Raw genomic sequence first — 26,954 nt, forward strand, 5'->3', positions numbered from 1 at the left:
GCAATTTAGTTCACGCACTCTCTGATCAGCATTCCCGCACTGACTACTCTTTGAGTAATTCTGTGAGTTTCTTCTTAACTGCATATTGTTTAAACTTCATTTCACTTTAATCATTAATGAAACAGCACCTGCATGCTTAAATAAAACAAACCAAGACTGGCACCAATAACCATACCGTGTTCAAAGTCACTTTCTTCCCTCATTCTGATGCTCAGGTTCTCTTGACCATGTCTGCATACCTAGATGCAATTAGTTGCTTCCATGTGATTGGCTAATTAACAAGCAGTTGAACTGGCCTATCCAACAAAGTTGCCAGTGAGTGTTATATTCATGTTGTTAAAAATAAATGTATTTCAACTTCAAAGACACTGCAGGAATTTGAATTGTTAAAATCAGATTTCAGCTCTCTGACTTCTTCACTACATTGCTCATTCCTCCCATTATCACGTGATTAATGAGTGTCAGTTTTTTGTTTTGTTTTTAAAAAAACAAGTGTCAGGTTTTTAAAAGTACCTCAATACTCCCAGCAGTCCATTGTGAAACACAACTTTCTGTTTTAAGCTGTTGTTGTCAGCTTTATGAAGACAGACGGACGTATAAACAGGTCTGGCTGGGGGGTGGGTTCCCTTTTGTAGTTTGATCACGCTGTGCTGTCTGAATAGTTCACCCCAGATGACAATGCAGGGCACAATACAGTGGCTCATGTTTACAAATATCATCCATGCCTTTAACACCTACAACCCCAAAGCAGTTATTGACCACCTTCGGATCATGGCTCATTTGACTCTACATCATGACCATATGGATAAGTTAATGTTTCAATCAGCTAGTTGCTAAATATCAGTGTTGCAAAATATATGATGGCAGCCTTTTTGCAGTGGATTAGTGGTGAGTGCTTAAACATAACAGTTTAACGTTTTCGTAAAATGAAATCGATAATGAAAACCACAGAGCCAATCAGCAAGAACATCTGACCTTACGATCAGAGAGAGGCAGATAACATGACAATGAATTTGCTTTGCAGTCGTGACTGGTGGATCCTGACATTGCCTGTCTGTTCTAGACAATGTTGTCCAGACAGACAGAATGGTGAGATAACATAAACACAGACAAGAGACATAACACTTCATTCACAAAAGCTCTATTCCATCCATCACAGCTATTTGGGTCAGTCACTTGACCATTATTGTCTCCTGTCAGTACAGGGCTGGGGTGACAGCATGCCAGACTCAACCCAGACTGCTTTCTATGCTTTTATTTTCCCAAGGTCAAGCCAAGTTGGCGTAATTGGTGGAATATGGAAATTAATTGTATATTTTAAATGGTTTTCAGATGTAAATTATGTTTAGACTGACTGGGAGCATCCCAACTTAATGGCATCAACAAACCAAACATCAGCACATTTATTTTAATGCATTTATTGTCAACACTGCAGACCAGAGAGGTAAAGGTGACAGCTCAAACAGTTCTGTTGTAAAGAATGCGAGGTACATGGCAGATACACACCTAAGAGCTGCAAATGAGCTTTGTCTAGCTACAGAAAGTCCACTTCAAAAGCACTCATTGTCAGATCCCACAGGATGCTGGGAGGCCAAGAGGGGTCGAATGACAGTAAAGTTGTCATAGTTTCATCCAGGAGCGTTACTATGACCACAGCTGCCTGTACTGAATATGTCAGAACTGATGATGTGATAACTTTCAGGCAGCATTAGGCAAGTGGAGCGCTGCTAGTATCTCATAGCACAGCACCTGGAAAAATAGAAGAGTAAAACTTCAGTTAAACTTGCAATTAGAGATAATTTCTTATGGGTTTGTACCTTTAGCAAAAGCACTATAACAATCGTTCCACGCCTACCTGTATCTTCGGGGGCAGCCGTGATGACCAACAATGTATTCTTGAGCATAGCAGAACCGTCTGCAGAGTCCTCTATACCCACAAGTCCAGTACTGCGTTTCTGGATCAGTTCCTGTAGATAATTATTTAAAAATGACATTCCAGCATCCCTGATGAATGTTGGCTTACTGGCATTTCCATAAGCTATGGTGGCAACGAATCCTTCAGATATTTACAGCACCTAAAATGTATCTGACATAGAAAGTTGTATCGTTTTATGATGTCTTACTTCTCCTCAGTTCAAACACAAACAGGCCCAGTACACTTACGGTGTAGTTTGAGCATATGCGACACTTTGATTTGCTTCATTTCAGTCTCTTACTGTGACAAAGCGGATGCATTCAATCCTTACCCTCCCCAGCTGCGAGCATCAGGAGAAGCACGAGGAGAACCAAGCTCAGTCCCTTCATGTTTGGGTACCAATGAGCTTTCAGACACTGCCGCTGACGCGCTGGTGCTGCATTTATACAGCAGTTGAAGCACGGGGGAGGAGTCCGGCGTGCTCTGTCCAAATCACAATAGCAGAGCATCACTGAGTGATGAGAGTCTGAGGGCTGAAGGTCAGGACTGTCGGTTCACTCAGCATAATCAACAGCTGCAGCCTCTTGAGAATTTGAAGTTTCTTTTTGTTTATTATTCAAAAGAACCATCCCTGTAACTGTCTGTCAATATGCAAAACACAAACTAGTTCTTATAGGATATGCCCCTATGGCAGAGCAGAGCAGTTAATTTAGACAAGAGTGGACTCTTTCAAAAGAAAATGTAGCATTTAAAGGTAAAGGACTATCTAATATATTTGTATTACAGAAGGTAAGCAGAACAGTTCTGTCTGTCCTGCTGCACGTTCAAGCCTCTGTGCACGTACTGCTCTCCCCACCTCTGAATATGGCAGTAGTTCATGTGTTACTGCTGATGCTGGGAAACTCCAAACTGCACAAAACATGCTGGTCCAGTGACGCAGGGAATGATTGTTAACAAAACAATAACAGAGACATATATATATATAATTGGACAGCATGCCCTCTACTGCTCATGCAAAGTTATTTGCTGGCATGTTTGGCCCTCCCAAACAACACAAACAAAACAAATATTTATATACACATATAAACCTAGAAACTGGGCCAATCAAATGAGAAATGGGCTTCGGCTACAATTTTTCAAATTGAAAATAAAATTTAAAAAAAAGAATGAGCATGAGAAGCCCAGCAGCCTTACGATTGTCTGCAACAAGATGAAGCACAGAGCAATTTATGTATTTCAACGCGCTTACTGTTTTTGGTCTGGTAAATGTAATTGCGATTTAGAGAAACAGAAGTCTAAATCGATTCCACTACAGTTGTGCAGTACAACCTTCTGGTAGAAGGTGGCGCTGTGTAATTGAAATGCGGATATTTTGCCCCGGCGAAGACGGCTCAGTTCATCCGCGCCTGCGCAGCCTGTACAGCTGCAGCTAAAAACAGCCTTTACAGGTCTGCGCTATCATTTCAAGATGGCGGACCTCCTCGGTTCAATCCTAAACTCGATGGAAAAACCTCCTACAGTCGGCGACCAGGAAAGCCGACGAAAGGCACGAGGTACATATTGTATCGCCTAAACAGCGAATAGCGTCAAGCTAGTCTGAATCCGTTTAAATGAACGTGACGCGGGATTTAAACGTATGTGAAAATTGAAAGAAGAGGCGAACCAGGCATTTCTTGAGCTGCCATTGGTCAGTTCAGCTTTCAGTAAACGGCGACTGACCTGGTTGAAGAGTTAGCACCGCCTCAACACAACATGCTGCAGACTGTCGCAGACAAGTCTGAGCTACGGGCAGCTGCTGAAACGCAAACCTGCCGAGAACAGTCCGTCTTTGCCATCTGATTAAGTTACCTCTGAGCTTTCACAATGCTCGGCTTTCAAATGCAGTTTCCTGAAAACCCAAGTTATTCGAATTCACGGTCATTAACCCTTTCTGTCTCCCAACATCTTATCAAAATCTTAACTATTAGGTCTGGGAATGTGCTTCCTACCTTGGTTCCCTTTAATTGATAAATACTGTGTAGGCTGCTTAAAGCTTACAGTTACAGTCAGCAGCTATAACAAAAGCACATGTACTAAGAACTGCAGTAACTCTTAAGTTTCATATGGCTCCAGTAAAAATGGGATATTTGTTTGTGTAGATGCACTTTTAATGCTTTCAAGAGTCCTGCTCAAAACACTGGCAACACTGAGTGGAGTGTTGGTACAAATAAACAACAAAGAAATGTCTTTTCAGTTGTAGTGAGGACATGGGCACAACCAAATCTCTTTAATTAACGTTAGAGAGTGTGCATCTGTATAAAACATCACAGACATGCAACAGATAATAGGATCTGATGCCTGGTGATTTTGGGATTACAGGAAGCCCGTTGTTTTACTATCCTTGGGTCATTAAGGAAAACGACCAGTTTTTGCAGTAGGACTAGATGTTCTGTGTTTAACAGCGGGGCACTCTGAAAGTTTTCAGTACTAAAATGCCTGAGTAAACACATTAAAAATCAGTTGTTGTTCTTTGAAGAGCAAGCAGCAAGGCTCAAGAAGATGGAAGAAGAGGAGAAAAGAAAGAAAGCAGAGTTCAGGAAAAAGGTGAGACCTTTAAGTGTCTTATCTAAGACAAAATGAATTTGTGATGCAGAGCTTTTCTGACCGCCCTAAATTAATCCTGCTATTTATCACATGCATCTTTTATTCAGATGGAGAAAGAGGTGTCAGATTTCATCCAAGACAGTTCACAACAGAAAAGAAAATACAATCCCATGGGGAAGATTGAAAGGAGTATATTGTACATACTATTTTTCTTTCATTACTAAAAAGTAAAACAAGCATTTATCTGCCTTGAAACACATTTCTCCCCCACTTGTCGATACTATTAAGATTTCATCTCTTCCTGTCTCTCAGACATGATGTTGCAGAGGTGGCTGGTTTGACGTCTTTTTCTTTTGGGGAGGATGAAGAGAGCCGTTACGTCATGCTTTTCAAGAAGGTACGAGTGCTTTGAAATCCAGTGTTGGATCTGAAAACAATCTTTTTAGTTTTATATGACTGATGGGAAAATGTTGTTGTGGCAGGAGTTTGCTCCATCAGATGAGGAGCTGGAAGCCTATCGCAAGGGAGAAGAGTGGGACCCCAAACTGGCCGAACAGCGGCGCAGACTAAAAGTAAGACTGGTGTTCCTCTGTTTTTATATATATATATATATATATATATATATATATATATATATAATTTTTATTTTTTTTTCTTCTTGTCTAATGTTATAATTCCTATATTTAAATATTTAGAAACTAAACAAATGTACCTTCTAAGAAGCTTCCAAAAAACACTTCCATACATATGCAAAGTTTGAAACAGTGATAATGGTAGTTGCTACTTATGCTACTTCTGTGTTAAAGTGGAAGAGTGGAGGCACTTTATGGCTCTGAGGTAAAGAAATTAAGTTGAATTTAAAAAAAATTAACTTCTTGATCACATTTCACTTTGGTGCTTGATGATGATTACCTTGAATTTCTCACCATGTTGCCCTTTCTTGTCACTTCTAGGAACAGGCTGCACTGGAAGAAGCAGCATCCAGTCAGACAGAAAAGTCACAAATATGCCCCAACTCTAACTACAGAGACAAGTACAGTCACCTGATTGGCACTTCAGCTGCAAAAGATGCTGCACATACACTTGAGGCCAACAGGGCTTATGGCTGTGGTGAGTGTAGAGGCCGGCTTACAGAAATGAAACACTTTGCTTTGTGTCATTCTCTTTGGTCATTGTGTTGGTTGTTTTCTGTCCCAGTGCCGGTGGCCAACAAGAGGGACACTCGCTCCATAGAAGAAGCCATGAATGCAATCAGAGCAAAGAAACGGCAGAAGCGCGAGGACGACACGGGGGCGCACGGCAGCAGCTCTTGAGTCTCCGGCACGTGTGCCGTCTGTCTGTCTGCTGTTTGCGTGTGCGAGCACGTAAGTGCGTTTATGTGTGTCTCATTCATCCTATAATGCAATATCCTGTACTTCAGATGTACAAACGTTTAATTTATGTATCAACAAGCAAGTGTTTTCTCATGCTTTGTGACCAAGACTGTGCTAAAATTATAAAAACTTGCTCAGTGGAGGATCTTCAGGTGTGCTGGTGTCTGAGAACTGGGTTGTTAAACACATTTAACATTTGCCTCACACTCACATGTGAACTGTATAGTATAAACATGTTATATGAGTGTTCAGATGCATAAAACCATAATGGCAGAATATTTTTAGCAGATTTAAGCACGGCTGCGCAGGATGAACTTTAAAAATCCAGCTGTTAGGTAGTTAAAATTGAACTCTGCACTGACAGTGTCCAAAATGTCCAGTACAGTTTTTTTTTTTTAAAGCCGTAATCTCATATTTTAACAAGGGTTTGGTTTGTTGAATTTTTCTTTTCAGTCTAAACCTATGTCACATTGTAAAGATGGAAGCATACCATTTTTGTCTGTCACATGAGGAAACCCTCTTTTAGAAATCTTTCTGTAAACCTGCACTGACTGTGTATTCTTTAACTCCAGTGTAAATGTTTTATTAAAAAGCCATGTGATTGCTTACAAAAGGCATCATAATAGGAGTCGGAGTACCAGACTTCTTCTTAGGATGTTGTGCTCTCAGTTTTGTTTTCTGGTTTGTTTGGGTTTGTTTTTTTGTTTTTTTGTTTTTTTTTAAATTTCATGTCTTTTGTTTGTTACAAACAAGAATTCATGCAGGTGTTCCCAGCATCTTAGTGTCTCTTTTAACATGGTTGTATCGTTTTATCCCCAATGTATTAATAAATGGAGAAAAGTATTAGTTCTTTGTATGTTTGATCCCGTCTCTATTCTCTCAGCAGGGCGAAAAGCTCTCACTCAATACAGCTACATGCATAAACATCTTATAATCAAATCAGCAACTGTGATACATCACTGTCCAATCATAATGGCAGTTACAGTGTATCTACTTGCACTAAATTCCTTTTTTACATTTTCTCTATTGATGTCTTGTTTTATATCATACACGCTGCCTTGGCTTGAGGTCAGGGGCTGCTGCTCTGACATCCTCCGGTAATGTCTTTCTCTGCAGTTCATCTTGTAATCGGAAGGTTGCCGGTTCAAGCCCCAACTCTGACAGTCTCGGTCGTTGTGTCCTTGGGCAAGACACTTCACCCGTTGCCTACTGGTGGTGGTCAGAGGACCCAGTGGCGCCAGTGTCCGGCAGCCTCGTCTCTGTCAGTGCACCCCAGGGCTGCTGTGGCTACAATGTAGCTGCCATCACCAGTGTGTGAATGAGTGGATGACTGAATGTGTAAAGCGCTTTGAGGTCCTTAGGGACTAGTAAAGCGCTATATAAATACAGGCCATTTTTTACAGTTGTGAATTTATTGTTTCCTTGATCATTGCAGCCACGAACTACAATACTCCTTCCACGGTTGGTATGAGGTTTTGGCGTTTACTATGTCTTCTGTTGCAAAACTGACATGTAAAGCGATGCTTTGATTTACTGTTTTTCTTTCATATAACTAAATGCTAAAACAAAAAAAAGAGTTGTGCAGATATTTTGCTGTTACCAGTGGGTTCTTCTGATAAATCTTTCAGAAGTATGTAGATTTTGCCAGGAAATATAGTTTTTGTATGTAAACTTAATGGCCACTCCACTTGTTCAGCCTTTTGATAATATAAACATCTAATTAGCCAATCACATGACAGCTGCCCAGTGATTTTAAAAATGTGGACAAGATGGACCTGTCGCATTAGAATGAGTAGGAAAAGTAATTTAAGTGACTTTGAACTGTTGATCTGCTTGGAAGTTTTGCCCAGCCATCTCTGACGATTACACAGAATGGTCTGGAAGAAGTAAATATCCAGTGAACAGCAGTAGCTTTAACACGTGACTCCCAAGCAGCTTTTGGAAAGATCATTTGCACAGAGGGTCACTTTTACTGATTCGTTTAATAAAAAAAAAATACAAACATCTTTGTTTTATCACTTTATGAATAATCAAAGCATAAATCCTGGTTCATAACCTCTTTGCTACAACTCCAGCACACTGTTAAAGATTAAAACAGTTCAATCCACATTTTAAACGGCGCCTGTCTCAAACAGCTAAAGAAACGCTTTTAGGGAATTCCTATTAACGCTGATACAAATACATGAGTGCAAGGTTAAATTATTTAAGTGCTTTTATTGCCGTAATTTTGGTACTTTCTACTTTCTAAAGAGAGGAACTGACACTTTTTCTTGAAACAGTGACATTCTTCCACTTCTGTAACGCGGTCGCTGTTTAAGCTGTTTCACTTGTGATACGTCCACTCTAATGCCATCCCTGTTTGTCTCCTGAAGAAGGCGCCATAGATTATCCAACAAAAAAAAAGTAGGATTTTTTTCAAAATTCCTGTTTCACACTGTCCTGCAGTTTCTGTCCCGCAGAAACACATATTTATTGCGCATTGAAGAGTCAGTCGGGCACATGTAAAAAAAAAAAAAAAAAAAAAAAAAAAAAGAAGCAAGAAAAGAAATGAAGTCCATGTTTTTGTTCATTTTCATTATTTGGTTTGCAGCTGCAGAGCTAAAACCCCGGAAAGGTAAGAGCAGACTGTTGATGCTTATTCTTTCCTGATCAAACGTGTCTTTGAGGGGGGCTTTAAATGTTAAGGAGGGGGAGAAAAGCATGAAAATGCGACTCAAATGAGAAAAGTTTGCTCGGATTCCGCGACTCGTATATTAGGATTAACGTGTTTGCTGCACAGTTTTCTTTCTCTTTTGCTGTCACAGAAGTCAGCAGAAGTTAAATCATGACTTCTGTTTCTCTAAATAGTCTTAGGGAACAGTCCGCTGTTTGGCATCTGATACGTTTTCCACGTTTTAACCCAGTTTACACAACTCAAAGGTGACAGTTGCTTTGGAAAATGTTTTATGCAGTACTGAAGTAGTGTGAATGTCTTTATTTTCTGCCGATCCGTTTATCTGCGCCATATGCGTTTCTCAGTAGCTCATCTTTTTTTGTTTAACTCTCAGGGTCCGGTTTGGTGTGTACTTTCAAAGACAAGACATATATCCCAGGAGACAGCTGGCATCCTTATCTAGAGCCTTTTGGGTACATGTTCTGCATACGCTGCGTCTGCACAGAGGTAAAGTTGATACATTAAAGGGATATTACACCAAAAGAAGCCAAAGTTGCTTAAATAGCAGCCTATAAATTCTGGGATTTGCTCTCTTTTAGACAGGCCATGTGAAATGTAACACAATCAAGTGCCCTGTCCTGCCATGTGAAAACCCTGTAGCTGAGCCTCAGCAATGCTGTCCGAGATGCACAGGTAGACTGACTCGTCACACACTGTCAGCTTAAGCTTTTGAGAAAAACTACTTCTGTTGTGGTTTTTAATGCATCCCGTCCTGCTTGGTGTGTTCTCCCCCCTCTCCCAGACGAGCCGAGGATTCCTGCAGGGCTGAGGGCTTCGGTGAAATCCTGCAGGTATAATGGGAGCATTTATCAGCCCGGGGAGACATTCACCAAACACAACCTCTTCCCATCCAAGCAAAGCAATCAGTGTGTTATGTGCACATGCTCTGTGAGTTCAGTCTAATTTGATACTTTCATTTCTTAGTTTCTGAATAAAGAGTTTTCATTTTTCAGAGAGAGTTTGATTGTAAAAAGGATGTAAAATGCAAAAGAAATAGGAGAATATTCAGAACCTTTGCAATGTAATTCATATTGAAATGTTAGATATGTAAAGAAAAATCATTATATACATGTGTGGGGTGTGTTTTTTTTTAAGTATAGTGTTATTGCATGTATGAGAAGAAGTAGCTGCCAGTGTTATGCAGTTGTAAGTGAAATGCATTGCTGTCTTGCTTTGGCTGTGACATGCACATAATACAAAGTGTACTTTACAATATAGAGCAGCATGACAAGCTAATGTTTAAGCTTTTAAGTGCTTTTTTCTTAAAATGTTGTACAAAAACAGAATAAACAGCAATTATTTAACCAGTGAATAACTTACAGGTACAGGTTTAAAAACAGTGAAAAAAGCTTTCGTCACATTTCTTTGCCGTGCTGTATCTGAACAAAGGGCAATTTGTTTTTTTGGTAGCGATATGATGTGCTGTTAAAATACATTTTGCTATCACAGCATGGTTATTATTATAATATTATCTAATTCATTCCACTTTTTACAATAGATAGTTCTCGAATGTCATTTTTTTCTTAATATTGGATTTTTTTCTTATCACAGGATGGAAACATCTTCTGTGCTCTGAAAACCTGCCAACCTATCACCTGTTCCTCCCCGGCGTCTGTTCCAGATACCTGCTGTTTGCTGTGTAAAGGTAGTCAATCTTCTCTAAGCTGACAAAATGCCTTTATTCAGTTTCCAAGATGGAATTCACGAAGCAGTAAGGAGCACTATTTTAGGATTTTCACATATAGGTTAGGGGCTGAGCAATGTAGCTGGTTAATAAGAGTGTTTGTTTTTTTTTATTGATCTACATTCCCCTTTTTTTCTCTTAGATCATGGCGTCAGTGGGTCCTCATCAACTGAGGATGGAAACCATCAGCTAAACAGAGGAGTTGTATGTATTTTGCTGATTGCTTTCGTGGGAAATTTGCCTGCATTTGAAAATTATATTTAAATTTAGTTTAAGACTGCAAAGTGGTCTCACCAGTTTAGTAGCTGCAGTTTAATTATAGGGCTTGAAATCTAACAGGATCTGGTAAGCTGTCCTCGTCCGTGTCACCGTGATCACGACAAAAGTCGGAGCAAGCAGGCTGATTTTTTCCCCCTTATGCAGTTATCCGCCCAACTTGGCATCATATTGTTCAGATTCTTTGTGAATCACCCATTTGCTGTGATTGTTAGTGACAAAGGCACAATCTGTGGTTCATTTGGCCCAATCACTGCGCAGCACTGAGCTGCACTGTCATCCTATTTAAAGGGGAAAAAATGAGCTAAAAGCAGTGACTCAGATGTCTTTAGCAATGTTATTAACTTTAATGATTTGGGGCATATTCTGATGTTCCTTCAGTTTTCACTTTGGGGGCAAAGCAAGTAACTCCAGTAGCTAAATACATGAAGGATAACTGCATTGTCTTCTGTTTTACATAGAGGCATTCGGTTGATCAGTGCTCTGGAGAACAGAGCAGGGTGCGGTCCAACCGCGCCACTGCACCCAGGACCTCTCCTAGAGGCCCGAGTCTCAGTAAACTCAACCTTAAAGGGGCTTCAGAGACCACCGTGAAGATTTTGTTGCAGAGGAAACACCAAAGAGGTGAGACTTTGTCAAAACAGAAAGATCATTTGTAGGCATTTTATTTTATGTACATGCTTCTCACAACTTTACAATCGTTTCCATATGTAGCGCAACACTCAAATGTTTTCCATTTCTCTCAGCGTGTTTATACAATGGCAAGACATACTCTCATGGAGACATGTGGCACCCAGTTTTGGGTAAAGTCCTGGAATGCATCCTGTGCACTTGTACTGACGGGATATCGGACTGCAAACGCATCACATGTCCTACCCAGTACCCTTGCCAACATCCTATGAAATCAGCGGGAAAGTGCTGCAAGACTTGTCCAGGTAGTCAAACAATACTTTGGCTGTTTATACAGATCTGATGTTGATGGACTGTAAACATCATCCATTCAACCGCTCTCCTAATTGTTTTCCCCAGAGACTAAAGCTGAAAGTAACCAGACCCAGTGCTATCTCGGACATAAAAATAACCTCTTGGTGTATAAAGTTGAATCAGCTCTGAATGTTGACTCACCCAACGCAGTTAGGATCATTGCTGTTGAAAGACAAAGTACTGCTGAAGTTGAAGTACAAGTATGGAACACTATAGAAGGTACTGCACCCGCTCCTCTGAGCTATATTATAGGAAAAGTTAACATTTTTTTCAAACGTGCTCATTTTTTCTTGCCGAGTATTAGATGAGAAGATTGTGAGCATGTACAGGTTTCCTGACTGTTCAGTATCATCACTCACTTAGCATACAGAGTGGCTTTCATTCATTTTAGAGGTGCTGGTCAGCAGATTCTCTTACCTGAGCCAAGCTATTTTCTTCATATTTCCAGTCTTTATGAGAGTGTAACTTAACTCCCTCCAATAGACTGTACATAAAAGCTGCACCACTGCTCCAGCTCTCAGACCTGAACCTCCAGCAGAAGTGCCTTAAATCTAAATTATTAATAACAACTTCTCTGATTTGTACCAAAAACACATGAAAATCTATGAGAAAAAGAGGGTCTACCTTGTGGTTCAAGCTACCACGTGAGGATGGAGTGCCTTCAGCTTTGGTTTAAAAACAAGACAGCAATAGAAGAAATCCTGAACTTGAGGCTTTAAATTGGTAGTTCACAAACCCTAAAGTAGCTTTATGGTGGTTACATCCATCTTTGATATACAGCTTAGTCGTACCTTTATATTAAAGATATAGCGTGTGTCACGACTGTCGTTCTTCTCACCTAACACTTGACAACAGAGCAAAAAAGAATAGAAAGCCAATTAGAACAAAGTGGGAATGCTGTGTAAAATGCAAACAAAAACATCATGCTGTGATTTGTCTCATAAACCCATATTTTATTCACAATAGATCACAGAAAACATCTAAAAGTGAAAACTGAGAAAATGTACAGTTTTAAGATCAAAATATATTCTTGATGGTCGCAACATGCCTCAAAAAAAGTTGGGACAGGGTAATGTTTGCCAGTGTGTACCACCTCTCTTCTTTTAACGACAGCCAATAAATTTGTGGACTTTTAAGAGAGGAATCTTGTCCCATTATTGTCCAATATAAAATTATTGCTAAAACAGTCTTCTTTGTTGTATTTTTAATTTCGTGACACGCCAAATGTTTTCAGTTGGTGAAAGGTCTGGACTGCAGTGGAGTATGCGGTTTAGCGTTGTTTTGCCGAGATGCAAGCCTGATGGTGCCTTTCAAGCTGCCAAACTCATAGCCACTAATGCACCTCTATACCTCTATACTTCAGAGATGCAGGCTTTTGAACTTTTGGACAACAAACCGAGCTCCTCCTGTGTAGTTCTAAGGATGCGGCATCCATGTTTTCCAAGACAAATTTCTGATTTTGATTCATCTGACCTCAGGACAGTTGTCCACTTTGCCTCGAGAGTTTTAGCCCAGAGAAGACAGCGATGTGTCTCGATCATGTTCACATGTGGTTTCCTCTTTGCATGACAGAGCTTTGACTTGCATTTGTTGATGGCACAGTGAACTGAGCTCACGAAGTGATTAATGCAATACCGAAGATCATAGGCTTCCAGTACTGATTTTTGGCCTTTTCCTTTGAGCACGGAAATTTCTTCACATTCTCAGAATCTTTTGGTGATATTATGTACTAAGATGATGGAATCTTTTAATTTTATACCAAGAAAAATGATTCTGAACTTGCTCCACTATTTGCAGTTTTTGCAGATTAGTGACTACCTTCAGTTCAATTAGTTGTTTTTATGTAGCACCAAGGTAAAAATGCTGCAATATTAGAAAGACACTCCTACACGTCCCCCTATGGCAAGTGCTTGGAGACAGTGGCAAGGAAAAACTCCCACTGAGCAGGAAACAGGAAGGGACATCCATCTCTTGTGATTGGTTGGAAGTGAGGGGAGGGAGAGAGAAACAGAGTTTCATAACTATTAATGATTAAATGCAGAGTGTTGTATAAACACACAGGGAATGAAAAGAGATGACTACGTCTTAGAAACTCTGCCTTGGCTAGATGCTCTTTTTACCCAGGCACGTTACTAACCTGTTGCCAATGAATCTAATTAGCTGCAAAACGTTCCTCCAGCTGTTTCCTTTTAGTACAACTTACTTTTCCCACCTATTGTTGCTCCTGTTCCAAGTTTTTTGAGACGTGTTGCTACCATCGAATTTAAAAATAAGCTTACTTTTGTAAAATAGTCACATGTTTAAACGTTTAATGTTTTTTCTATCGTTCTATGAAAAATACATCATTTAATTCCGTTTTTATTTATTTTTGTTCCCCTCAACTCTTCTGAAATTGGGGTTATAGTTTCCAAAATGTGAAAAGCAAGACAAACATACAGCACGGCTGCACCTCTGTGTGATTCTCCTCTGAGTCCTTTATTCTTACAGGCGTTTTGCAATTAATGGAAATTGGCGACATTCAAAGGAAAGACATTTTGGATCATCCAGAGAACTGCACGTTGCTCACAACACTCGATGAAGGTTTGTTTTTTGAAGCGACTGATTTATGTGGCAGATTTTGAAATCATTATTTTAGACTTATCTTACTGTGATTTTGTGTGTGTGTGTATCAGGTTTACATCAGTTCTCATTTATTTTTCAGAGACATGGAGAAAATTTAAAGAGGAAGGAGAAAATCTGAGTAAAGCTCCTCAGACCACGATTTGTGAAGATGGCATTCGGGAGATTGTGACTTTCCTAAATCCTAAGCAAACCGAAGGCCTGTGTTCACCCTAATTGTCGCTATATGTATCATTATTCAGAATAACTACTTGGATGTGCAAGTCAAATATATTATCTATACTGTTTTTAATCCATCATTGACCATCATGTTTAATCATCACATATTTTTAGTTTTAAACTGTTAGGTTGCACAGTCTGTAGCAGTGCGCTCGACAGCTGACTTGCTTATGATGTGTACTTGTAATAATTCAAAAACTATCATGAATTTAGCTAGGTGCTGTAATTATAAACAAAATGTGAACATGTGAATAAGAAATGTAGATTTCTTAGCAGCTTCATTCAGTTGTAATTTTGGGACGAAGGCTTCAAAGACTGTTTTGGCATTCACTCAGTGGGATCAGTATTTGTGGAAGAAGGGAAAGGCTTTGCTTAAGTACATGAAAGGAACTTGTATTTTAATATAAGTTGGGATAGAAGCCACATTTTGTTTGTTTGTGTGGTCATCAAAGTATTTATTGTAAATACAGCAAGTTTTTGTCACCTTATTTAAAGGGTATTGTTTCCTATATGATTTCTGTGTATATACATGTGACTGCTTGAATGTTTTTCTTATTTTTCTTGAAGTACTTTCAGGCATTACATGGGAGTAAATGCACAGCTTTTTACAATTGTGCCTTTTCTGTTGTTAGCTAAAGACCTATTGTAGCTTCTTTTTGTATGCAGCTGCACAGTTTGTTGTAATATCCTGATATTTTACTGCTCCACATACCTTTTGTGTATTTTACAGTGGCGGATGTAGTTGAATGCACTCTGTACCACCCCTCATGGGTATAAATACCTTAAAGTTTTCTCTGATTTGTGTCCTGCTGTTATGTATGAAATGATGCATTTCAGTCACAGTAGGAATCAGGATTTCTACTTGAGGCAGGGTGTCTAACTGTTTTTGAGAATGATTTGCTGATTCATCAGTGGTCTGCACGCCAGCTACAGCAGTGCAGTCCTAAGACCTTCATCGCCTGGAGGCTTCCAATAAATCGAGCTCCGGAAGGCCGGATAAACTGTGTTCCAGCTGGAAATTAAATGTTATCAGAGGCGTGGAAATCAAAAGCAGAAGCTCAAACTAAACCTTAAACTCATATTTTCTGATCAGCCACAACATTCAAACTACCCATATAGTTTGTATATTTGTGCCACCAAATACAACTCAGACACATTAAGACATAAACTCTGAAAAACCACTGAAGGTTGGTTTCAAGGAATTGAGATGTTAGTGCCCTGAAAACATGTTTGCCTTCTTCCATAGTCTTAGGTTTTTTTTTTTTTTTTGCATATTTATCATACTTTACACGTATCTCTGAGCATTAAAAAATGTAATAGTAGACAAAGATCATTCAGGTAAATAAGAGAAAAAAAGCGATGCAAACCTGCCTGGCCCTGTGTAAAAAACAAAAATGGCCCTCCTTGTTAATTAACCGTGATTAACCACATTTTTTGTGGAAACCAGAGTTCAGTTTAACTAGCCACACACATGCCTGATTAATGCCAGATCGGCTGAATCAAGAAATCACTTAAAGAGAACCTATCTGACAAAGTAAGGTAGGCTAAAAGAGTTAAAACAAACAAACAAAAAAACACATGCCACAAAAGAAAGAAACAGCTGAGAAACAAAGTTACTGACATCTGTCAGTCTGGAAAGAGCTACAAGGTCATTTCTAAGGCTTTGGGACTCAAATAAACCACAGTGAGAGCCAACCTTCTGATTAGTAGATGACCTGCTCTGCCTCCTGAGCTACAGCCACCATAACGATCACAGCTTTTTATGTATGGGTGTAGGAACAGCTCTTTTCCAGATACTTTGGACCAATCCCACAACAAACTGACAGTTTTTACAATTGGATTTGTGAATGTGTTTCTCAAATTTGTCATCATTATATTGTGTCCTTACCAAAAACATCCCTTGCTTGTGAAGGTCGCAATAATTTCATAATTTTGAACCTCTAATTCTGAAACATGCTTAAAAATAAAGGTTAGCTCCCATACTGATGTCAATTTCTTAAAATCCCAGAGCAATGGTGGCTACTAAATGTATAAAATAGTGGTCAAAAGATTCTGACACTTTCACTGAAATATACATAAAATTTCCATTTATCTGAATTTAATATTTTTTGTTGACAATATCATCCTGTCATCTCATTTAAGTGATCCCAAATTAACATTGAGTTACCCTCTACTTTTTGCCCTTCAGCTGTATAAGGCTGATGGGTATTGTTGTCACTCCACCAGGTCATCGGGCAGCTGGGTGGGCTGGCAGGCGGTGTGGCCGAGAATGAGGAGCCATGGAGTTCGAAATTGATACCAAAGGTGTATCTACCAAAACTCAAATTTGAGACTGAATCCTTTCTCCTAATAACAATTAATAATAACAACAACAATAAACCAAAATGACAACAATTAATTTGTTGCACTATATGTCCACTTAATAGTAAAATCCTCCACTCCAGTAACTTCTTTCTTAAAATTATTATACAAATGTATTTGCCAAAAATCATCTTGATGAGCCGCAAGACTGATGATATTCTGTGGATGGACAAGACAAAAGCAAACCTTTTTGGAAGCTTTGAGTCCCATTACATCTGAATTCATAAAAAGAACACCAACAGTCAAGCACGGTGGTGGTAGTGTGATGATCTAGGGCTGCTTTGCTGTTTTACAACCTTGAAGACTTGCTGTAATCGATGGAACCATGAATTCTGCTTTTTATCCATCAGATCAGACCCTGAAGCTTAAGCACAATCAGGCTATGAAGCCCGACAATGATCCAAAACACACCAGCAATTCCACCTCTGAATGGCTAAAAACCACAAATAAAAGAAAAAACCCAAACAAATAAAGGTTTTGCAGCGGCCTAGTTAATGTCCAGATCATAATCAGATTGAAATGTTTTGGCATGACCTTAAAAAGGCCCTTCATGCTCAAAAACCCTCCAGTGTGCCTGAATTAAAACAAGTCTGCATTCTTCCACAGTGATGTGAAAGACTCATTGCCAGTTATTGTAAATGTTTGATTGCAGTTCTTTATTTTTGCCAAGGCCAGCACAACCAGTTATTTGGTTAAGGGGCAATTATTTTCTTCCCTTAAGAAATGAAATCATTATTTAAAAACTGCAGCGTTAACTGTCTTGAACTGTCAGCCCCTCCAAGTAAGTGATGCATATGCACCTTGTGTTTAATATCCTAGACAAACTAAGGGCTCATTGAATTTATCACTGTAATGTTTGTAAAGTTATAAATGGTGACACGTTATATACGTCATCATTCTGATGGATCGGCTTGGTGGATCAATATCGTGCTCTCTGCCTTCTTTAATAGGGCTTAATGGTTTGAACAAGCATAACTGAAGTTACATCCAAACCAGCAAGAACAAAGGGTTTATTATTCAGGGAATAACTCTCTAATAAATAATTCTCATGAATAGAAAGGAGTTTTTAGGGGTTTAATCAATGCCAGGAGAGGAATATTCAAATAAAATTGTTAGACTTTTCACAGTGTGCCAAAATTTTGCAGGAGGTCGGTGATGCTTTGAAGCTCTAAGAGATTTTGCATTGTTGCCTAGAACTGGGGGGAAAAGGGCCCTATTAGCAAGTCAGCATACTAATTTTTTCTTGTAATCTTCTAAGATTCATAGTGAATAACTTAAAGGAATATGAGGAGAAATTCAAAATATTGTGTGAAATTAATCACAGTAAATCTTACATATTAATCCCATATTACACAGATGTGGGCCAGAGGAAATTATGGCTTATTAAAACACAATAATAGGAATAAATAAATAAATGAATTATTAATACCATTTATTTCTATAGCACCTTTCTAATCCAAAGATACAAGGTGCTTCACAGAATTTCCAATGATCAGTGGAATTAAAACATAGAATGAGTCAAATAAGACTGAATCATAACCAACATGGACGTAGCCACTGTGAAGTCTTCTTTGGTTTGTTGAAGCCTCAGTGTTAGTGTTTTGTTTTCTTTAGAATAAAAAGTTACCATATTGGACAAATGAGTGGAGTATGCTCTCCATGCTGGTGACCTGTCCTCTGTGCACCCTGCCTCTCGCCCCTTGGTAGCTGTAATAGGCTCCAGTCCCCCTGCAACCCTGAACTGGATAAGAGGAAGAGAATGGATGGATGGATGGATGGATGGATGGATGGATGGATGGCGCGGAGTAGTTATGGGTTGACGCTCTCAGTCAAACTGCAGTCTTAAATTGTATGGGTGCAATGCACAGACACACACACTTGCTCATTAGTGCTAAAAAACAGAAAAACAAAAAAATTAGAATTTTATTGACCGAGGATGAAAAGAAAAATCTTTTTGGACAGGCTGGGAGATTTCAGTGACTTCACCTACAGAGGATGATGTTGTGCTAGCACACCTGTCAGGCAAAGTGATCACCCCTAACTTCAAGCCTCACTATATGAATGAAAAAAAAAACCAGCCTGTGTTATAGACCATCAATGGAGGATTAATCAGGTGTTTAACATTGATTAATTGTCTTTTTTCCAGAAGGAAAAAAGAAAAAGAACAAAGAACAAAGAAAAAAAAGAAAGAAAAAAGGTGGATTTTGAGACAGGGCCTTCCTGCTTTGAGGCAACAGTGCTAACCACCACAGTGCCATGCTGGTGTGCTGTTTACCACACTGGGTTTTTTCAAATGGTCTTTAGTTGGCCATTTTAACATGGCAGCCTATGGAAGGAATCACTTTTGTTGCTGGAAATACTTTTTTAAATCATTTTAAAATGCAAAAATGGTGCAGGCACACCAACAACACAGTTGCTATTTATTTCTGGATCCACGCTTCAGTTCTTGGTTTAATGAAGAACAGATAGTCAAATAATTAGAATTTATGTCTGTTGTTATAATCTGATGAATGACTGCAAGTATCTGTTTTTATAAAAATGGGGTAAAGGACATCAATGCAACAACAAAACCACCTTTTAGTGAGAACACCGTATACAGTGTAACCTGCTCGTGGAAATAATGAGCTACAAAGCAGATCTGTGGGAGCAGCAAAGGTTTATTTTGCTCAGCAGCACTGTGTGCAGTCTTTCTACAGGGCAGCTTGATCAACAGGTGTCAAATTATTACTGCCGGTTCCCATGCTTCAGTCAGAGTGCAATTGCTGATTTGGTAGACTGCGTGGGCGCTTCAGAATAATATTGCTTCCCTTCTCTGTGAACCCCCGACATGCTCTCTCTGTCCCCTCCCCTCAGACAATGACTCAATTGTGTTGCTTTCACACTTTGCGCCAGACAGCTCTGTCCATCTCTCACTAAAGGCATGAAACAATATTTTGAAAGCGACGCACTTCCCTTGTGTGCCTTCATTACTCTCACAAAAAAACCTGTCATATTTTTGTGTTAGCTGTTAGACCTGACAGCTAACAACAGTCTGTCTCTAAGTTGCCCAATCAGGCTGTTCCAATGAAAAGTGTGAGAAAGGGGTGTTCTACTTTGATGCTGCCAACTCAAATTAGCAGCATTAAACTTAAACGAACGTTTCCATGTGCCCTCCCTTCCTTTGAGCAAGTCAGTTGAGTTGCAAGTTACTTTTTACCTCTAAAAGACGCGCTGCAGCCTAGTCAGTATCAGATGTTGTGATATGTTTTTATTTTTAATGGAAATCCTATCAGTCCACTTTTTGTGGATGTTTGAATTCGTCTCGTGGGTTAATTCAGCTATGCATGCTTAGTCTTGGCTCTTGCAATTGTAACAGCTGGGGGCAGTCAGTAGGTATAAATCATGCAGTCGGTCAGCTCCCTGTGTATGTGTACTCCACCCTGCTGCCCATGCAGCCCCGATTCAGTGAGAAGGGAAGAAAATGTGAGATTCGGGGTCACGACTCGGCCCAGGATTGGAGTCACTTCTTGGCCAAAATTGTGATTATTAACAAATCTGATTCGCTGTTGCTTAAAAATGTGAGTTCCTTTGTGAGAACAGTTGGTGCACGTTGCAGAAAAGGCTGCATGTTTGTGCAGAGTAACTATATGTGAGCTTTTTAAGCTTGCAGTGTTGACAAAAAGAGCAGCTTAGTAGAGGTGATTACATTTACAAAAAATCAAATATAGCATCTTGTAAATGGCTGCAGGAACTAAATCCTCACAGATGCGTATGGTGTTTTTGAGGAACTGAAGCATTGCAAATCAATCAGGCAGTCTTTTGATTCAAAGGGAGCCAAATTGTGTTGAGTTAATTAAGTCTGATAGATGTGTTTGCTTTCATAGCTGATTAAGGTGCTCAGCAGAGTCCCTGAGTTTATGCTTCTTCAAAATACTTCCGAAATCTATCAAGGGCTCTGTTTTTTACACCCTTAACCCTCCTGTTAATTAAGTTGGCCCTGATCATTTTAGCCGATGCTTGGAGTCGGGCCAAAAAAAATACGGACAGTACGAGGCTACATGTCACGAACGCTTAAATCTTCGTTCCTTTACCCCTGAACGACGAGGGTTAAAGGTCAGAAATATTAATGCATGCCTGCAATGGCAATAAACTATTAAAGACAGATCGCAGCGGGGCGGAATACCCCACCACCCCCCACCTCGAAATAAGTGTCAACTTTACAGTTATGATCTATAATTAACAATGGCCTCTTTTCAAATGTCAGCCAGAATATCTGAAGCCTTTCCAGGATTACATGATAAGTGTGTTACAGTTCAATTGTCCATCAAAGGAAATAATGAATAGGTTCAGTCCGCAGTGAGCTCATTTGGCACTTGAGTAATGAGGAGTGTTGATGAGGTATTCAGGCCTATTCTTTCCGAGCCAAATCTGGTGTTTGAGTCTCCACAGGGTTATCCTCAAAGCTTAACTGTTGGCCCTCAGTTTGAGAGTCAAACAAACCTTACCCAAACATTTCTCAGGCTTGATTGCTGTGACGACTGCTCCAGATGTGAAGCTGTGCCGCGTTGAGACGTACAGAAAAGAGACGTATAAATATGTAAACAGATGTGCCGTGCCTAAGACATCAGCGCCTTTCTTCGCCATGTCTTTTGTTATTTTTCTTTTTGCGTTTGGACAGAGTATCCGACTCCCCTGCCAGACTCTGTTATATCACCAAGAGCGCGGATGAAATGTGTTTTCAGTTATTAACTCAACTCATCAGTTTTTCATCGTAACATCAAAGAGGTTACAGAAGAAGTCGCTTTTATGTGTTTATTCTGCGGTTAATGTTAATGTGAGGAAAAATCCAATGAAAACAGAGAGAAACAGGGTTCTCTATTGGCTTTGGTCTGCAATCTAAAGTAAAACTAGCTTTGTGTGTATTACAATAAGCTATGTGGACTATGTCTCCAGTCTTGAACATAGACATATGTTTTCCAGCTCCTTATTTATAAAGTTGGACCCTGCTATAGGAGTGTTGCATGAGTCACAGTGCTGAATAATGGTTTTTAGTTTGTTCTGGGCCTTAGGGCAGCATCTCACTCAAACCACTGTGTGAAACTGGCTTTTGAGACCACCCTCCCTTTTAAGCTAGCTTCATGCCTGGCTTCCACTTTTAAAGAGAGCTTAAACAGCATGTAGGAGGGACTTTAACATAGAGATGAAGGTATACCTTCATCTATATATATATATATATATATATATATATATATATATATATATATATATATATATATATATATATATATATATATTAGGGGTGCAACGATATTCGTATCGATATTGAACCGTTCGATACAGTGATTTCGGTTAGGTACGCATATGTATCGAACAATACAAAATTTGTAATTTATTTTATCAACTTTCTTTCTGACGATGCTGTCTGTGTTGAGCGCTCAGTGAATCTGCGTTCGACTACTCCGCCTAGGCTGCACTGTCGAGCGCAGATCCACTGAGCGCTCAACACAGACAGCATCGTCAGAAGGAAGAGCGCAGGGCAAGCTAGCGAGACAGAAGTTAAGCTCTCCTTGCAACATGGCAAATTGAGCCTCCCCCACCCTCATTCAGATGTGGCGTTTGGAACTATTTTGGTTTTCATGTGACGTATGACCCTGAAGGTAAGCGCGTCATGGACTAAAGTAAAACAGTATGTTGGATGTGCCACGCAATGCTTAATTACATGGGTGGGAACTAGTGTGTTAGCGCAGTTAGCTTGTTAACGTGTTGGCCGTCCAGCCCCACGCACAGGCGATCCGCGGTAGCTCGTTAACGGAGATTTGCCGTGTTGTGGCGTTAACGTCATTTCAACGAGATTTACGCTGACAGCACTAGTGGGAACGCAACGAATATGACTGCACATTTACTCCGACATCATCCTAGTGCAAAGACAAGTGGAAGCAGACAAAAACAACAAGCATGCTACTAACTTTAGCCGAGTCATTTAGACAGCCGTTAGCACATGATTCTCCTTATGGGGACCTGATATGTTTAATATGCTGCTGAGAATATAGCCCAGAAGAAGCGTATAGTATAGCTTTTATTTTGGAAAGAGCTATTTCTCTGTAATAAACTCTCTTTTCCAAAGATGAGTGATTCCTCAATCAGATACAGGGCTCGCAAAATCGCCTGCCCAACGTCCCGGGGCTAGCGATTTTTCCAGTCGGGGTACCAAAATCTATCTCCGCCCTGCCCATCGGCTTATCGTAGGAAGGAAAAATATATGTCAATGCTTTTGCATTCTTTCGGAAATGTAGCTGGGTAATTATGTCATTGGCATCGGTGAGCCACTGTCAATATGTGACATATTGAAATCGCGTTTGAATTTGCGCTTGTTTTTTGCTTTCACTTTGCAATCGTGCGAACTGTGTATAGAGAGCGACAGCACTGATCTGTGAGTGATGATAATTTGCGCACCAATTCCTCTGACATCGTCTTATTAATCGTTAGCTTACTATGCAAACATGACAAGTGAACTCACCCGCAGCAAGCTTAAACATGTGAGAGGTTGATCGCGCAGAGAATCGCTGACCGTTATGTGTGTGTGTGTGTGTGTGTGTGTGTGTGTGTGTGTGTGTGTGTGTGTGTGTGTGTGTGTGTGTGTGTAAAAGCAGCAGGATATATATTTTAGTTCTGCTGAGCCAAATAAGACAGGTCAGGGTGAAGAAGTGACAGCCAAAGAAAAGCTTACCACAAAACGGAAAAGTTATGACAAATCAGACTATAAGGCAAAAAGAAAGTGCAGCTTTATGGTTTCATGGACAAAATAATTTCTGTGGCTGCAATATGACGAGCTAAATAACCAGGGGTGCACATAAGTGGTCCGCAGGTGCGCATTCGCTGTCAAAATAAAAAACGCGCACAAGATAAGAAGTTGCAATGCGTGTTTGTGTCACGGGGTGGAGAGGGACAAGTTACCTAAGATATTTTTATTGTGCATGTTTGGTTGTGTTTTACTTTCTTTAATATTGTATAGTGTTGTATTCTTATGGGTTTTATTGCATGTTTTATGGTATTCATCGGTGACTTGTCCTGGAAAGTCTCCGCCCCTCCTTGATTATGAACCCAACACACCTGTGAGGTCCCGGAGGCCAATAAGAGTGATGGGAGACGAGAGAGAAGACACTGATGGTGGAGTGAGGACTGGGAGAGTGAACGGTATCAGGCGGTGGCGGCGGCCACAAGCCCAGACGGGCTGGTGCCGCTTGGTTTGCCACAGGAAAGCGGTGGCAGAGTTGAGAGCTCTGCCCATTCGGGAAACCGGAACAGAAACATTGATAGGGCGGCGAGACGCCGCCGGGTTTTCCCTTGGCGGCTCCACTGCTCAATCCGTCTGGAGGAAGGTTTCCTTCCTTCGCACAAAACCACTGTGGAAGTAGAATCAGCCTTCCGCCTCCGTTACATAATTGGCGTCGTCGACAGAATCCGGTCAAGAGCAGTTGGGGTAGCTGAGGGAATAGCAACTTTGATGATGTATGTGTATTCTGGTGCCCCGGTATTTTTGAAGTTTAAAGGGTTAGACAAAAGAAGAAGGATGGATTGTTGGAGCCAAAGCCAAGGACCCCTGAGCAGATGGGTATGGATAATGTGCGCAGGTATGAGTGTTGCCCACAAGAAGAGTAAATGAGGAATATTCGACCGAGGTTGCCATGGGAGGTCAGCTGCAGGGTTGCGGGAAGTGGGGTTATGGGTTGCTGCTAGGCAGCAGTGCTTGGGATGAAGCACGAAGCCCAGGTTAGGCCTGGAAGTATCCCCACAGTGGCAGCGAGGTGCAGCTTAGGACCTAATGGTTTCCGGGTAGCTATGCTATGGAATGCGAAATGGTTCGCTTGTTGTGGAACTGGACAGAATGGCGCACTTTGTATTTTTCCTTGGGGGCCGAACAAAAAAGAAAGAAACCAGACTCCAAGAAGGTTGCAGGACCGCAAGTTGGGCCTTAGCAGGGACTGCTAATATTTTAGTGTGGGGGGATGTCACGGGGTGGAGAGGGACAAGTTACCTAAGATATTTTTATTGTGCATGTTTGGTTGTGTTTTACTTTCTTTAATATTGTATAGTGTTGTATTCTTATGGGTTTTATTGCATGTTTTATGGTATTCATCGGTGACTTGTCCTGGAAAGTCTCCGCCCCTCCTTGATTATGAACCCAACACACCTGTGAGGTCCCGGAGGCCAATAAGAGTGATGGGAGACGAGAGAGAAGACACTGATGGTGGAGTGAGGACTGGGAGAGTGAACGGTATCAGGCGGTGGCGGCGGCCACAAGCCCAGACGGGCTGGTGCTGCTTGGTTTGCCACAGGAAAGCGGTGGCAGAGTTGAGAGCTCTGCCCATTCGGGAAACCGGAACAGAAACATTGATAGGGTGGCGAGACGCCGCCGGGTTTTCCCTTGGCGGCTCCACTGCTCAATCCGTCTGGAGGAAGGTTTCCTTCCTTCGCACAAAACCACTGTGGAAGTAGAATCAGCCTTCCGCCTCCGTTACATTTGCGTACATACGATTTTCTGGAGGAGGACCGACATTTGTTTAGAACTCTTAAAGATGTCGAAGAAGCTCCTTTAAGCAATTACTGTGATGTTCCTCCACCTCCAAAGAAATGTCAGGAGTCCGAACCACAAAAGAAGCACGTATTTTCGGAAAAGTAGTTGCAGGAGGTGAGCTGGCTTCAAACAAATGATGAACGCACAGAGATGTGGTGCGGAATGTGCCGTGAAAATTTAATAAATGACAAATTAAAAAGGCATGAACATTTTTTTCTGTATCGAAAAAATATCGAACCGTGACACCAAAGTATCGAACCGAACCGAACCGTGAATTTTGTGTATCGTTGCACCCCTAATATATAGGTATACTATCATGCAGAACTAAAAGTCCAAGCATCTAGACTGCTCTGGCGTCTATTTACTGTTGTGCAAAAAACAGTAGGTGTAGACATTCCCAAAACTCTACATGTTAAGACCTATTACAAAAAGATTTAGTCCTTTATAGGTTCTAAAATTAATTAAAGAAAATCTCAGATGAACATCAATATGAATCAATATTTATTTGTCACAAACTAAGTGAAAAAGAAGGCGCTCTGTGGGAAAAACAAAGTAGGCCTACAGCCAGTTATTCAGTAGCCTGTAGCCTTTAGCAATAACTAAAAGGAATTGTTTTCCATGCAATTTTATCAGTTCCTCACATCGTTTTAGAGTCATTTGTACCACTTTTCTTTGTGGGTGTTTATTTATGCACAGCTTTCTTAAGGTCCTGCCACAGCATTTTAGTCAGGTTGAGGTCTGAGCTTTGATTCGACTATTGCAACATCTTGGTTCTTTTCTTTCGTTTCCTTTGTAGAGTTGCTGCTGTGCTTGAGATTTTTGTCCTGTTGCAGTCTGAGTCAAGTTTTAGTTGTTGACAGATAACAGATCGCCTCACGTTTGACCCTCGAATGCTCTGGTATACAGAAGAGCTCGCGGTTGACTCAATGACTCCAAGATGCCCAGGTCCTGTGGCTGCAAAACAAGCCCAAATTTTCAGTCCTCCGCCACTGTGTTTGACAGTTAGTATGAGGTGTTTGTGCTGACTTGCTGTGTTTGCTTTTCACCAGATGTGAGAGTACTTTGTTTTTCATGTGGCTGCATATGTGGTAGAAAATAAAGAGAAGCATAAGAGGTCCTCTTTTAAGCACCCCCATGAGGCGTCTACAAGTAAATCAATTATATATGACAACAAAAAATAATGCTCATGATATCACATTGATGTCATCGAGGTTATTTATGCTGGGAATGTGGGGTTTAAGTGCAAACTGGGTAAATTGCATTTTGGGAAGTGTAGGATCCAGAGGTTTTGAAGCCATTCGTACCACAGGGCCTTTACAGCTTTGTGTCCTGCATCTGTCATTATTTATTGACATAGCTGATAAATATAAAAACATCTGTTAGTATAAAACATCCCTTTGTACTGCATTCTTGGGGTATTTTGGGGTACTGTTTATGTCTATATAAAGCAACTGCTCACACTGAAACTGTGTTGGCAGATTCAAGCACAACTGGCTATGATTAATTACTCATCGACTGATCAGACTCAAAGGGGAATTTGTAGTTGCTTTGGTAGTTATCCTTCTGACTTTTTCCTGATAACAGATTCTTTTAGAATTGCAGAAGGAGCCTGAGGTAACAGCATGAAGCCAGGATTCATCGCCTGCACAACGGTAATGCGGGAAAAGAAATGA

At 40.4% G+C, this 26,954-nt stretch overlaps 3 protein-coding genes across 4 annotated transcripts; 2 read left to right on the forward strand and 1 right to left on the reverse strand.

Annotated features, from left to right (window-relative positions):
• Positions 1 to 1,402: 1,402 nt before the first annotated feature.
• On the reverse strand, positions 1,403 to 2,439 carry defbl2 (defensin, beta-like 2). The gene is made up of 3 exons (XM_080307518.1): positions 2,247 to 2,439; positions 1,856 to 1,967; positions 1,403 to 1,749 (listed from the first exon to the last, which is right to left on the reverse strand). Exons 1-3 carry the CDS (start codon positions 2,422 to 2,424, stop codon positions 1,728 to 1,730), a joined length of 312 nt encoding a protein of 103 aa, XP_080163644.1. The 5' UTR covers positions 2,425 to 2,439; the 3' UTR covers positions 1,403 to 1,727.
• An 873-nt stretch (positions 2,440 to 3,312) lies between these two features.
• Positions 3,313 to 6,714, forward strand: spag7 (sperm associated antigen 7). Its single transcript, XM_026182994.2, has 7 exons — positions 3,313 to 3,468; positions 4,431 to 4,498; positions 4,606 to 4,694; positions 4,811 to 4,895; positions 4,981 to 5,070; positions 5,452 to 5,608; positions 5,696 to 6,714. Exons 1-7 carry the CDS (start codon positions 3,384 to 3,386, stop codon positions 5,809 to 5,811), a joined length of 690 nt encoding a protein of 229 aa, XP_026038779.1. The 5' UTR covers positions 3,313 to 3,383; the 3' UTR covers positions 5,812 to 6,714.
• Positions 6,715 to 8,297: 1,583 nt separating this feature from the next.
• On the forward strand, positions 8,298 to 15,164 carry chrdl2 (chordin-like 2). 2 transcript variants are annotated; one of them, XM_026183098.2, is made up of 11 exons: positions 8,302 to 8,485; positions 8,919 to 9,031; positions 9,124 to 9,217; positions 9,327 to 9,472; positions 10,136 to 10,229; positions 10,411 to 10,472; positions 11,006 to 11,168; positions 11,291 to 11,479; positions 11,574 to 11,747; positions 14,016 to 14,108; positions 14,230 to 15,164. In XM_026183098.2, exons 1-11 carry the CDS (start codon positions 8,419 to 8,421, stop codon positions 14,361 to 14,363), a joined length of 1,329 nt encoding a protein of 442 aa, XP_026038883.1. In that variant the 5' UTR covers positions 8,302 to 8,418; the 3' UTR covers positions 14,364 to 15,164. The 2 variants fall into 2 exon arrangements, with proteins under 2 accessions (XP_080163643.1, XP_026038883.1); XM_080307517.1 differs by lacking the exon at positions 14,230 to 15,164 and having other exon boundaries at positions 8,298 to 8,485; positions 13,933 to 14,072.
• The last annotated feature ends 11,790 nt before the right edge of the window (positions 15,165 to 26,954 follow it).

The sequence above is a fragment of the Astatotilapia calliptera genome, chromosome 10, assembly GCF_964374335.1.
Source record: "Astatotilapia calliptera chromosome 10, fAstCal68.1, whole genome shotgun sequence".
NCBI lineage: Eukaryota > Metazoa > Chordata > Actinopteri > Cichliformes > Cichlidae > Astatotilapia > Astatotilapia calliptera.

Bases quoted from the DNA above. Each gene is read 5' to 3' on its own strand.
- defbl2 (XM_080307518.1), bottom strand. From the start codon at position 2,424: ATGCTCTGCTATTGTGATTTGGACAGAGCACGCCGGACTCCTCCCCCG. The intron at 1,968-2,246 runs GTAAGGATTGAA...AATTATCTACAG, and splicing joins GATGCTCGCAGCTGGGGAGG to GAACTGATCCAGAAACGCAG. The intron at 1,750-1,855 runs GTAGGCGTGGAA...CTATTTTTCCAG, and splicing joins GGCTGCCCCCGAAGATACAG to GTGCTGTGCTATGAGATACT.
- spag7 (XM_026182994.2), top strand. From the start codon at position 3,384: ATGGCGGACCTCCTCGGTTCAATCCTAAACTCGATGGAAAAACCTCCT. The intron at 4,499-4,605 runs GTGAGACCTTTA...TCTTTTATTCAG, and splicing joins AAGCAGAGTTCAGGAAAAAG to ATGGAGAAAGAGGTGTCAGA. The intron at 5,071-5,451 runs GTAAGACTGGTG...TGTCACTTCTAG, and splicing joins AACAGCGGCGCAGACTAAAA to GAACAGGCTGCACTGGAAGA.
- chrdl2 (XM_026183098.2), top strand. From the start codon at position 8,419: ATGAAGTCCATGTTTTTGTTCATTTTCATTATTTGGTTTGCAGCTGCA. The intron at 11,480-11,573 runs GTAGTCAAACAA...TGTTTTCCCCAG, and splicing joins GTGCTGCAAGACTTGTCCAG to AGACTAAAGCTGAAAGTAAC. The intron at 14,109-14,229 runs GTTTGTTTTTTG...TTTATTTTTCAG, and splicing joins GCTCACAACACTCGATGAAG to AGACATGGAGAAAATTTAAA.